This window comes from Cebus imitator, unplaced genomic scaffold (assembly GCF_001604975.1).
Source record: "Cebus imitator isolate Cc_AM_T3 unplaced genomic scaffold, Cebus_imitator-1.0 Scaffold349, whole genome shotgun sequence".
In the NCBI taxonomy this organism is placed as follows: domain Eukaryota; kingdom Metazoa; phylum Chordata; class Mammalia; order Primates; family Cebidae; genus Cebus; species Cebus imitator.
The window spans coordinates 588974-603246 of NW_016107664.1; the positions used below are offsets into that span (position 1 = coordinate 588974).

General features: G+C 42.1%; 1 protein-coding gene across 4 annotated transcripts in view; it reads left to right on the forward strand.

The window, feature by feature from the left end:
- The window catches only part of POU6F2 (POU class 6 homeobox 2), a 473172-nt gene that overhangs the window by 425979 nt on the left and 32920 nt on the right, over window positions 1–14273 (forward strand). For all 4 annotated transcript variants that reach the window (XM_037730523.1, XM_017506155.2, XM_037730520.1 and 1 more), the window contains one exon: window positions 11831–12037. In XM_037730523.1, the coding sequence (XP_037586451.1) occupies window positions 11831–12037 (207 nt within the window). The remainder of the gene's footprint in view (window positions 1–11830; window positions 12038–14273) is intronic.

A 14273-nucleotide genomic window follows, 5' to 3' on the forward strand; every position in this document is an offset into this window, starting at 1 on the left:
CTAAATATTTGAAAAGTAAACTTCCTGCCCCTGCAGGCTCACATGGAAAGAAGGCAGTAGAAGTGGGGATAATATCTGTGGTTTTGCACATCTAGGCTGGTTCCTGAAATCCAGAACCTAGATGAATCAGAAAGTACTAAAAACTTACCCTTCTCAGAAACCAAATAAGATACTACAAACACTGCTAAAAATGCTCCAATTTTTTTAGCAAAGTTAAGTAGATTACCTTTTTAATTCTGAATTATGGATTAAGTTAATGATTTTGTAGCTAAATATCTCAATGGTTCTTTGATGTAAGTATCACTATTCCAGTTTTTCCATTAATTAATAATATATATGGCTAGTCTGTGAATGATATCATCTGGCAAGGCTGTGAGACATGTTCCTGACAAGGCTGTACTTCAAAAATAACTTCTGAAATTAAAAATGCCAAAATTCATGCTATCAGCATAAATTATAAATTATTGACCTTAAAACAGTTCAGAGAATCATTACATTTATTGATTGGTTTATTAGCAATAATAAGTCATATTTCACCAGGACCAAATTTGAAGTGCCTTTCAAATACTCTTTTTTTGAAGGACATTTAAAGTAGGAATCAGAAAACTATGAGAAAACACAATTGGAAGAATATATCCAGCCCTCTTTGCATGCGTCTATCGAAACTGCCTGATCATTAGGGATAAGGCTGCAGGTTGGTCACCTATGAAAATGGGGATGCAATTTTATGAGAAAAGCTCATCAGCATAATTCTAATGAGTTATGGTCTTTGTTGTGAGAAATGAGAAATTCTGTGGTCTCACCCTAAAAAACATTAAAAAAACATTACTAACAGGAAATTGAAAAAGTAATATATGTTTGAGTGATGAGGACAACTTTTTTCTGATTGAATAGATAGATAAATATTGCATGCAAGTATCAAAATACATTTAATTTTGCCACAACAATGGATATTCTCTTCACAAAAAGCATATGAATCATCTTGGACTCACGAAACTGGGTGGTGATAAACAGATGCATCTTTAATGGCACTTGGCATGGCTTCGTTCCCACCCTCCTTTTTCTTAGAGTCTTGTTTTGTTGTTTATCCTAATTTAAAGTCAGCTTTACAGCCTGTATGTGCTCACTGAGTATAAACACAGCGCTAAGGGATGCTAAATATGTATAGTATTTTCTTAAGCAATTGCCAAACATTTTCTTCACCAATCCCTATTGCTCAAAAAAACTTGGAATATTGGAGATCGCTGGTCCAATTTAGGATTTTGTTGTTGTTTATTTGTTTGTTTGCTACCACTGCTGTAGCTCTTTTTTTCTCACCTGGGAAGAAAAATAAACAGTTCATAAGTCCAGGGTTTTATTTAGGAATCTTTACTAAATCTTCTAAGGACCAAAGCTGAGTGAAACTAACAGGTGTTTTCCGAGGCAATAAATAACTTTACTCTGATTTAGTCACTTAATCTGGCATCAACAGGCATAAGCAGAAATAATTCGGCAAATTCTAGGTATTTTTGCTGGTATTAAAACTTAAAGTTTTAGGCAAAGCCATATAAAGGCTCACAAAGTTGGTCTTTCTGTAAAATGACAGCTTCACCACAGTTGTGCTTCTCTTTTAACGGGGAAAATGTTTTAGCAATTTGACAGTGTTGGCAGCTACCAAGAAAATTAAAAGAACTCATAGTTTAATTTGTAGTCACTGTGAAAAAAGGAAAGAATTATGGAATGAAATGTTTCCAGTTTATCCATAAAAAATTGTCTTTGTTTTCTGGTATCTGGAACATTCTTAAACTTTCTAGTGGACAAATATAACCAAAATGTAAAACTACTAAGAAGAATTGGAAATTGAAGCATTAGATCATGTTTACAAATATTTTCATTTCCTCCCACTAAATAAGTAATATTCCAATAAATAAAGTGAGGGAAATAAGAATAAATAATGTAATATGCTACAAATGGAAACCAAGGCCACAGTGGTTTGAAGGCATTCACTTTTATGTGATATCTCATGTGCTCTTGTTATAAATAACTCTGCCCAAACAGAATTGCATATAGTGCTGAGCATCTTGCTTATCTGGCCCTTTCTAGGAGAACTACTTTGTATCCCTAAGTACTTCCCTTTAATCACAGAGGAGGCTAGTCAACATTGACTCCAACATCATGCCTGCCTTGGTCTGTTCTGACTGCTATAACAGAACATGGTAGACTGAATGGCTCATAAACAGCAGAAATATATTTTTCATAGTTCTAGAGGCGGAGAAATCCAAGATCACAGTGCCAGCAGTGATTCAGTGTCCAGTGAGGACCCACTTCCTGGTCACAGACAGCTTCTTCTTCCTGTGTCCTTACATAGTGGAAGGGTACAGGGGTCTTTTTTATACGGACACTAATCCCATTTGACCTAATCACTTTCCAAAGGCCTCACCTTCAGATACCATCACATTGGACTTGGGGTTTCAGCATGTGAAGTTTTAGGAAATATAAATAATCAGTCTGTAGTGATGCCCAACTGAACCTTGACAACAGCTGGAGATAACATTTTGCACCATTGACTCTTCCATCTCCTGTTTTCATCATCCTACTTTCTAGTTGAGTAGAACATATTCAGAGTAGAAGGAAAAAAGTACCACAGAGAAATCAATTAGCCTTAAGTAATCCAGAGCTTTCCAGTATGCTTTTCATTATGCAGATATATAATTCATATATAATTTTAAAACTGTGTTCATGGCAGGTACCTATACTGTGTTCAGAAAAAGGATACATTTCCTAGACATCGATTGCTGCCAACCAACCGCTCCCAGAATAGACCATGATAGGCGGTTACAACGAATCCTCATTTAATTCTCATGTCAATGTAATAAAATCATGTGTAAATTTAATTTACTCCTTTGATTATATTCAGGATCAAATCCTTTTTCTACCGATGCTTCTGAAAGCTCGAGTGGGAACCCAGATAAAAGAGAAAATAGCAGATATCATAATTATAGTAAAATATGTAAGCCCAGATATTATACCGCATCTTAAAATAAAAAATTTAAGAAAAAACAAGCACTCATACACACACAAAAACAAAAACACAACACCTACCTCCAAAGTGTGGAGTGTGCCAGTTTCAGTTGTCATATTATTGTAGTAGGAACTGTCAACCGTTCAGAATGGGGCCAAGGCCGCTAACTTCATTTTGCCAAAGGGTCTGAGAAATACTCAAGTCCAATAAGGATGGTCATTGTATCCATTGAGTTGACTCCTACCTGGGGGACCTGTCAGTTCCCTGAGATGTAGACTTTCTTCTGCAAGGTTTGCTGCTAATGGGCTGTGTAACTAGGGTTCAGGCCATACTCTATAAGCAAATTATTCCTGTAAAACACCTTTGGAATGGACATTATTCATCCTGTCTTACGTCATTAAAATCTAACAGGATCCCTTCTCCCTGCCTCATCATTTGTAATTGGAAAACACAGGTAGACACAATAGAGTTCTTCTTCAACAACTACACAACTAATGCATTCGAATAGTGCACATATTTAAGTCAGCTGAAACTTCAACAATCAGTATTATAAACAGCAGCCACTACCTCTCAGAAATAAACCAGATTCATAGTTTATGGGAAAATATATTCTGCTCACAATTTTACATGCTCTACCTCTGCTGGCTTCTTAAATTCTCTCTTCTCTCTTTTCCCTTGTCTCCTTCTTGCTTTCTTTTCTCCTCTGTTTTTCAAGCATTCTTAGTTGACAAAGTCCTGATGTTCATTATGACTCACAAAAAGTATTTTCTGAGTGTTACTGACCTTAATATTTGAGAGTCCCTTTCAGCCTTCTCAGTGGTGCTGTTTCTTCCTCTGCCCCGAACAAAAACTCAGCAGCTTCTTGCTTCTTGACTTCTCTTGGCATCTCAGGTAACACAATCCTGTATGGTCACTTTAAATTGCAAATAAGATGCCCGGTTCCCTGACAACAGTCCCAACTGCCACCCTAACTTAAAATGCCATTAGCATCCCTATCGGGGGCCTCCTTCCTGCTGCTTGCTGCTGTGGGAAAGAGTAGCTGGCCCCTCCTGCTGTCCCTGTTGGAATGGTTCCCATCCTGCTCCAGCATGCTAGTGATGCTCTCAACCAGTCAGGTTGAGGTGAGGAAAGGAGAGAGGAGAAGATGAGAATGGCAGAAGGCTTCCTGCTCTCCGGACCAACCAATGGCTCAGGACAACTCTTGGGGGCACTTTCATGAGCTCTTTTGAGGCCCAGCTGGGACCTTTCAGTGGCACATTATTGTGGGCACCGTGTTTCCTTCCGGCTGCCCACTTCCTGCTCAGAGCTTGGTTTCTTCCAGATCTACTCTTCAAAGGCCTCTCTGGTTGTTGTCCCAGTACCCATTCCCCAAGGAGTCCTCTGGGACAGGATTTTATATGGTTCAGACCCATGATACTGAGCCCAGAGGAACACTCACACATCCTTGCTCCTGCTATCACAGGAGAGTAGCTAGTGCCAATGGCAGACAGTGATCTTCTCACTCTCTTTCTCTCTCCCTCCCTCTTCACTTCCTTCCTCTTCTTCTTCTATTTCCCTCTCTTTCACCCTCCCTTTTTCTTTCCCCTCCTTCCTCAGCTCAAAATCCATAGCCTCTCACCTTTTCATTCCTCCATAATATTTCCCCCAAATTTGAAAGCACAATATTTATTCAGCCACTTTCACTATCCTTCAGGTAAGGAGAAAGCTCCCTATGCTCCACCTCTGGAAGTGAGGAAGACACAGATTTTCAAAACTTCTCTGTGTCTCTCCTGGTTGTCAAGGCCTGAGTTCTGGAACTGTCTAGCTGGTTTTCAGTAAGCTCCCCTGTAAATCTAGCATGTAGTCAAGTTCCTCCCCTGGAATGCGGCACCAATTGGATCTTGGTGCCCCCATGAAAGCTTCCAACATAGCATTCTATTATAAAACAGGGAATATTAAATTATGTTTCATAATAAGCTATCATTTTCTATTCATCATGGTAAACAATTCATGGTAAAAATGCAACATTCAGAAGAATTCAAAAGAGTTTTTGCAACTAGTGTAAATGCCCAAGAGTTACCACACAAGCATGTAAACAAAAGCTATGAATGACCACTTACTGAACACTTATTTGGCTGGCAAAGCATAGTGTTGAGTGCTTTGCATAGATTATCTTAGTACTCGCAGTGACTTTATGAAGTGGACATTATTATTCCTATTTTACAGATGAGTAGACTGAGGTCCTAAGAGGTAAAGTAATTCATCAGTGATCTCCTACTAGCTAGTGGCAAAGCCTGGGCTTAAACCCAGCCAGTGGGGAACTTTTTTTTCTTGGTATACATCTTAAATTCTATTAAGGAGAATTACCTTTAATGGCTTGTAAGAAGCTTTTAGGGGAGAGAATTGTTTTGATTGTTGTTATTGCTGTTTAAATAACATCAGTTTTAATGTGAATTATTCCTCTCATAGTGTGACAGAAAGTGCCATTTTAAAGATCCTGATACCTCCAGTTCTTTACTCTTGCCTATGAGTGTGTTCCTAAAGTTGAACCAAACAATAGAATACCAAGCAAGGATTCTAATTCTAACTGACAATGAAAAACATCAAGTAGGTGGGTGCTGCCAGGGGTAGAGTACCTATTGGTACCCCTAATAAAAGCATTAAAGTATAAACCTTCAAAAATCCTTTCTCACAGTTGCTCATCAAACGAATACATGTCATCCATTTCTTGCAGGTTGGTCTAAGGTAATTTGTCTCATATCTTGGGCTGTAGTGATACCATCTTGGAATACATTGCCATTCCTATCCCCATACCCATGCCAGACATTGTCAATCAATCAGTCATGACAATGAAGAAACTGTTTCTTCCCAAACCCTGGAACCTCCAGAGCTCCAGAAAGTCATGGCCAGAGGATTGGCATTTCCTGCAAGATTAAACCCATTTGCTCTTGGGCTAGTGTCTTCCTCTGATTAAATGCTTTCATCTGCTTGTCTTTATGCCTTTACATTCTCTGATTCAGATTCTCTACTAAAGCCTCTCTATATTGATGCTTCTCCTGTTCCCTGTCTTGGACATAGCGAAATGCAAGAAGACACTAGTTTGCATCTTGGAAAAACAGATTTTGTTTGAGAAATGATAGTATTCTCCTATCTTTCTAGAACCAATATCCTAATCAGAGTTGCCAAAATAATTCTAAGAGAGTTTAACCTTAACTTTCAGGATACAATGAGCCTAGAATGAATTTACGATATAAGGAAGATAAAAATTGTCACTTGGAGGAAGAGAGAGAATACTTGTAGCCAGACCAGAGAAAAAGGAGAAGGTGATTGGCTGTTTCTGTTTGGAGATCACTCACCAGAATCTCCCTGGCTCTCAAATGCTATAAGCTCTTTGTTCAAGAATGGACAAAATGATGCTTGTGTTAACAAAAATCTCTTGACCAAAACGTGCGAAGATTGCACAAATATTTGGGAAAGAATTGTCTCTGCTGATGGATTGAAAGACCTGAGGAAGTCACCGATTTACACCATTAATGGGTCTCCCTTTCTTACATATATAGGCAACAAAATTGCTTGTCAATTTGACATCTGCAATCACATTCTCCATAACAGAATTTAACTGCCTATCGTCGGCTATAACAACATGTGGGCTATCAGATGACTTGTCTGAATGCCCTGGGCTTCTGTAACACAACCCTCAGACTGCTGCTGATGACACGCACCCATCAGCAGTGAATACATTCAGAGCCCTTTTACCCATCAGCCAGGATTCAACTCTATTGACTACCTCAACTAGACTGAGGCGCATGAGGGCAGTGTAATGATAACCTCATGAGCTGAAGGGGCTCCAGAGCCCTGAATTGCCAGGGTGCTACAATTGCAAATTAATCTTCATTATGGCTTAAGTTGTAATAGCTGCTGAATTGATAGTCATATTTGGGTGTAAGACACTCAAGTTCTTATGGAAATGGGGATCTTTTAAATATATGTACTGGCAAACACTGGTAGTCATTGAATGATTTTTTTTAGTTGCTCTTACAATATGAACTTTATTCCTCTTCTGTGATTTACGCTTTTTACTTATTTAAGGAAAAAGACAGATAGGCATTCACAGCAACAACCAAGTAAGTCCTATTTCAGAGAAGTCAAAACTCTTAAGGTCACAAATTATTATTACAGTACTGCTATGGACCTTGGCCTGGTTAAAGAATTTTTCAGAGATGAATTATAACTGGTGGAGAATCGGGGCAAAGACATAGAACATCATTGCAAACAATGCGTGAGCAGTTTGGTATGGGATTGACAGGACAATGCCTTTACTGAAAATTTTCTAATGTTGCAGCCTAGGCATAGAGTAGGCCATGCTTTTTGAATCGAAGCAGAGGTTAGTGAATCAAGCAAATCCTATGCCAAGGAGTCATTGAGGCATTTTGATTCACACTTGGACACTACAGTAGCATCCTAGGTCTACAACTGTTTACCAGATCTGCAATCCCTCACCATTTGAGTCCATTCTGTTCACACAGTGATATTTTACGTGGAAGTGCTCCATTTCAGCACTCCCCTACACTCCCAACAAAACTCCCTCACTGGAACCCCTTGGCTGGATGGAATTTGACCCTCTCAGGCTAACCCGTCTCAATCTTTTCTTGCATCCAACTCCCTATCCCCCATGTTTCTCACCTTTAGGCTGATCTCCTGTATGGAATGGTTTCTCTGCCTTCCCCAAATCTCACCCAACCTCCAGACCCATTTCGTTTGTGAAGGCCTCTTGAACCAGCTCCACCTTTCTTCCTCAGAAATAACTCATTCCTTCCCAATAGTGTTTTGCACGCCCACCACATGGGTATAGAGATTTTTTCTCCAAGAGTTCTTGCTACTCATTTGGTGCTCATCATTTCCACCCTTGGATTCTTGGAATCTCTGCATTCAAGGTGCCTGTCTTGTTTACCCCTCCTCTGCCCCAGTTGCATCCTTCTTGGCATCCTTCATGGCACCTGACACAGTATTTATAGAGAGAAGGACCTACAGGTATTAGGCTGCTCTGTAGGAATCCTCAGCATTTCAGGAGAACATAAATTTGTCTTGTACATTGAGTGCCTTGAACAGGAGTCACAGCCTAGTTGCCCATGTGCTCAGTGGCAAATCCTTCCATCAGGACTTCTAGCCGTAAATTTTAGCTTCTGGGAGCTGGGAAGTCAAACTCCAAAAGCTAGTTTTAGGACTGCAAGCATTTCAAAAGCATCCTCTTTCTATCTTTACTCTCAAATAAGAGATTTCCCTACGGCCTTGTCAAACTTCCTTTTTAATTTCCTGATTTAGTTGAAACGTATGTAGATGCACATACTTCCCTTGAATATCAAAAGGCCTTTATTCAAAATATGATTTCCACAGGTGAAATGGACAACTTCTCATGACCACAGAGAGTCTCAGACCTTTGCCAGCTCAGCTCTCCCAGTTCCCTTCTCATGACCTCTGTGAAGTCAAAGTCCATGTAGAAGCTCTGATTAGATCTGTGGCTGTGCTAAGAGGGATCAGAGCCAGCGTAAGCAAAACAGTCACATAGAGAATATTTAGATGACACAGTGTGTGACCATCTTTACCCTTCAATGAATGGGAGCAAATTAAAACCAACCTGTTGTGATACATTCAGGAATATGACGAAATTCCCCATAATGCACCACCGAGTTTTTGACTCGTTGAGATGGTGACCCTAATACCCCTGAAAGGGGAACAAAAATAAGAAATGCATAACATCACCAAAGGCTTCCTGACTTTAGAATTGCTCCTGACCCCCTACCCCTACCTCGAAGGCAGACTCTCTTTGTTAAAGGCACCTACAGTCAGGCCATTACAGATTCCTCTAGCGCTGACACTACTGTTATCCTATCCTTGATAAATGATGCTCAGACCTAGAAAAGAAGAGAGGACAGGGTGGGGAGGAGCACAGGCAGCACCATGTTTTAGTAATGTGGCAGCACGCAGTTGGGAGTGAGGTTGTGCTTCAGGAAGAGGCTAATGACTTGTTTGCATTTGCCTTTCTTCTTTCCACCCAGAAAGCAGGCAGAGTATTTCACTACCACAGAGGCAAGCACAGACTGGTGTCAATCTTCCTGGGGCAAAACGCCTCTCTCTTCATCGCAGTGTGTTCTGTAACTGTCATGTGCTGTGCTCACCCTGAACCATTCTCTCAAGCTACTTGCTCCCCCTGGCTCTTAACCGCACTGACACCCTGCCTCAAACTGGACCTATAACCCTGCCCCGTAGGTGCGTCCATCTTCCACAGGCTTTCAGCTCAGGCCAATCGGATGAAGTGAGGCTGCAGAAGCCTAAGACACGGGCAAAAGCCAAAGTGGGTAGGTTGGTGGCTGAGTTTTGATTGTGCATCTGTGGAAAGGGAAGTTATCCAACATAGGCTGAAGATGGGAGGCCTGTTCCCGGGCCTCTCTTACCTTGCCTGTGGGGTCACAGGAGCCAGCCTTTGATTCTTGGTTGTTTAATGCAAGACCACTCATCAATAAAGTACTTATGCGCGATGATCTATTGATGTGGATGCCTCCTGACCTTGCCCGCACTGATGGGACGTGCTCATTGCTGATGCTGCGGGCCAGGCATCGCAGGCTTGCTCAGTGAGACTGCAGCCCTGCCACACTCCCTAGGGGACAGCTGACCACTCTCGCAGTAATTACTTGACCTTTATCGGCCTCCATTGACAAATGTCATTGATACTTGGTAGCCGCACAGGTCCTCCATTAGTGCCAGCCCACAGGGGTTTTTGTGGTGGAAAAAATGGCCCAGTGATGAGGAAGCTTTCTCCAGCACGATCTGTCACTGAATGGCGTGGTCTTGCAGTTCTCCTGTAGTTTCAGCTGCATCTGGAGTCCCAGTGAGAGCTGAGTCTAGAAATCATTGAATCGAAAAACATTTATTCAGAAACTATGTTCAAAGTACTGCTTGGGATGTCGTGCAGGTAGAAAGCAGTATCAATTACAAACCCAGCCCACCAGCAGTCTTTCATCTAGTGGGAAATTACAAACGACACACAGTGCATTTTCTTTTTTTTTTTCTTTTGAGACGGAGTCTCACTCTTGTTGCCCAGGCTGGAGTGCAATGGTGCAATCTTGGCTCACCAAAACCTCCGCCTCCTGGGTTCAAGTGATTCTCCTGCCTCGGCCTCCCCAGTAGCTGGGATTACAGGCACCCACCAACATGCCTGGCTAATTTTTTGTATTTTTAGTAAAGACGGGGCTTCACTATGTTGGTCAGGCTAGCCTCAAACTCCTCACCTCAGGCAATCCACCTACCTCGGCCTCCCAAAGTGCTGGGATTACAGGTTGGAGCCACCACACCTGGCCCACAGTACATTTTCTAAGAATTGGCACCCTCCAAGGTCCTCTATGCAGTGGGAGCCAGAGGGAAGGATGGAAAAGTGAGCGCTTGGGATCAGCCAGACCTGGACTGTAGCCCCAGACTATCACTTACAAATGCCTCTGTGAAGAAACTGCTGAGTTGCTTGGCCTCCCTGTGTCCCTGTGTCTTGTCTAGTAAGCAGAGGTATGACAAATATTACTTCACAGAGGTATTGTAAGAATATAGAATGCAGAGGAATGATACATGTGAAAATACTTCCTGAGATCTTATTACCGTGTCCTGGTGGCCCTCAGGCCAGGTCACCATATTTCACCTCTGAGAGCCAGAGGCCTTAAAGGAGACTGGCACAGCAGAGCTGCATAACCATCCTAATGTGTGTGGAAGTGAAAAAGCATCCACACAGCCAGTGCCACATCACATCTCGGGAGACACCACCACAACTGGAAATAGAGATCATGTTTTAGGTTTTTACAGATTACATCTCTCACTAACTGTGTCCCTAATAATATGGTCTCTATTTCCAGATTCTATGGACATCCGGTCTGTCCATTTGCTGTTTCTATTCATGGTGCCTTTCTCCTTGGCACAGTAATTGGATCTGGCCAGGCCCCTCCTGCGGTCAGTCCCCAAGGTCCCTGGCTGAAGCCAGAAGCCACTGAATGCAGAGAAGAGCCTCCCCTGCCACCTGACACAGAAGCCCCAAGCCCCTCGCCTTTAGGCCCTGGCTTTGAAACACATCATTTAAAAGGCACTTGCTTTCTGATTTCAGTCCTCAGTAGTCATTTCACCTCTATTTTAAGAGTTTCAAACATTTGTTTATAATCTCATTTCTCTCAAGCCTTTGCAAAGCTTAGATCCCTTGACAAATGTGCCACAGCCAGTAAGTGGCATAGCTGGGAATGGAATCCTGTCACTCTGTCTCCAGAGCCCAGGCTCTCCACCACTGTGAGCACCAGCATGTGTGAGGCCCCTAATCCTGCTGGGGGTATCAGGGAGCCCCTCCCCAGACCTTGGGAGAGGAGCTGAATGTCCGTGGAGGGAAGGAGGCAGAGGAAAGAATGTCAGAGGGTCCCCTTGAGTTCCAGGAGTGTGGAGCCCCCGGGGTTGGGAGGTCAGAGGGGATGCAGCTCCCCAGGTGGAAGAGGGCCTTGAGTGCTGTAAGAAGCCCATCCTCCTGGTTCTGAGAAAAAGCCGATGTCAGCTCTGCCCTGGCAAAAACTGCATGTTTATGCCTGAACAAATGCTTGATTTTATTTTTAAATAAGATGTTTGTCCCTTCCGTCCCATGAATCAGTTCATGTGTACTTATCTCTTCTTTAGACACCTGCCCCTGCCACTTCCTTCCACCATGCCCCCTTGCAGATTCTAAGTCGGCTCCCAAGCAGCATCCTACAGAGACCAGGCACTACATGGTCTTTAGTTGCATGCACAGACCCTGCATGGAGCCAGCTCCTCACCTTTTGGGCCTGTCTCTTGCAGATTATTGGGACCATTCCACTGATGCCTAATCCGGGGCCATCGAGCCAAGCAGCAAGCGGCACTCAGGGCCTGCAAGTGCAGCCAATCACCCCCCAGCTCCTAACAAATGCCCAGGGCCAGATCATCGCCACTGTCATTGGGAACCAGATCCTGCCTGTGATCAACACCCAGGGCATCACGCTGTCACCCATCAAGCCCGGCCAGCAGGTAAATGTTCCAGGCCAAGGCAACCATGGCACAGGACACTCTCCTTACCTAGCTTCTCCTCGTTGGTTTCAATCAATGAACAGTAATTTTTACATTACAAAATATTTGATCTCACTAACTAGACATATTGATAGTTATAAAATGGCATGTAACTCTATTTTTCATTCTTAATGAATATGAGTGATAACTAAATAGCTCTTAAATCTAAAAATAAGAACATACGACATTACAGAGAGAGTGTCCTAAAATTCAATAGGAATGTATTCTTACTCATCTGTGCTCCAGATACTTAATTTTCAGATTTTCAAAATGGAGTCAAAAAGAAACCAAGAATACTCATGCCTTAACTATGAATAGAAAAATTATTAAATATTAAGAGATCCCAAGTTGCTGTTGCTGAAACCACTGCCTACAAATGAGGAAATGAAAAATAGGAAATTCTGCTTGGTTGAATTTCACAAAACCATGATGATCTAGTTAATTTTTCCATTCAAATATCAATTGAGAGCTTCCTATGTGTTTATGCTAGAGGCTGGGTTCACAGCACAGAAGAAAGATGTGGTCCCTGACCTCATCGAGTGCCTGGTTAATTGCCTCCTTCACAAACATTTTTCATAACCTACTGTATAACAGGCCCCTGATAAATGCTAAGAAACAAACAAAGGAGGGGTGCTTTCTGATTTTAGGGAGCTCGTCACCCTGTAGAGGACACAGATATATAAGCGGAATCTGTTGTGTAGTAGGGCAGAGACTGCCTTGTGACAGGGCAGGTGTGACCACAGAACTGGAAGTAACCAACTCTGCCTGAAGGGTTTGGAGTCCTGCAGAGACAATGGTTTGGGAATGGAGTCTGGACGGTGTTGCGGGGTGGGGAGGGGTAAGAATTAACCAAGTAAACAGAGGGTTAACAACATTCCAAGCAGACAAAACGGCAGGCACAAAAGCAGGGAAATGGGAAAGAGGATGGAGTGCCGAGAAACAGGAGAAAGGCTCTTGTGATTGGAGCAGAGGGGAGGCGGAGGACATTCATGGAAGGGCTCTATGAACAAGCTAAAAAGGATGGATTATGAGGATCATAACCACCTAAAAAGGTGGTTATGAGGATCAAATGAGTTAATATATATGTGAAGCGGTCAGAATAGTACCTGGCATGCAGTAAGCACTAACACAGTCATGATGATAATGATGATGATGATGGTGGTGATGGTGATGGTGATGATGATGGTGATTATTTTACTCTGCAGCCCAGCCCTGAAAATCTATAAGAGGTTTGTTGTTGTTGTTGTTTTTAATTTCTTCTAAAACAAACAACAAAAAAAGGGATGAATGTGCAGGTTTGTTACATAGGTTATACATGTGCCATGGTGGTTTGCTGCACCTATTGACCCATCCTCTAAGTTCCCTCCCAGCACCCCCTACCCCCAGCAGGCCCTGGTGTGTACTGTTCCCCTCTCTGTGTCCATGTGTTCTCAATGTTCAACTCCCACTTACGAGTGAGAACATGGAGTGTTTGGTTTTCGGTTACTGTGTTAGTTTGCTGAAGATGATGGCTTCCAGCTTCATCCATGTCCCTGCAAAGGACATGACCTCATTCCTTTTTATGGAAGCATAGTGTTCATGGTGTATATGGGCCACATTTTCCTTGTCCAGTCTATCATTGATGGCCATTTGGGTTGGTTCCACATCTTTGCTATTGTAAATACTGCTGCAATTAATATACATGTCCATGTGTCTTTATAGTAGAATGATTTATATTCTTTTGGGTATGTATCCAGTAATGGGATTGCTGGGTCAAATGGTATTTCTGGTTCTAGATCCTTGAGGAATCGACATACTATCTTCCACAATGGTTGAACTAATTTACATTCCCACCAACAGTGTAAAAGCATTCCTATTTCTCCACAGCCTCACCAGCATCTATTGTTTCCTGACTTTTTTAAAATCACTATTCTTACTGACATGAGATGGTATCTCATTGTGGTTTTGATTTGCATTTCTCTGATGATCAGTGATGTTGAGCTTTTTTTCATATGTTTATTTTGTCTGTGTAAATGTCTTCTTTTGAGAAGTGTCTGTTCATATTCTTTGACCATTTTGTTGATGGGGTTTTTTTTTCCATTTATTTTATTGCATTTTAGGTTTTTGGGTACATGTGATGAACATGCAAGATTGTTGCATAGGTACACACGTGGCAGTGTGATTTGCTGCCTTCCTCCCCATCACCTACATCTGGCAT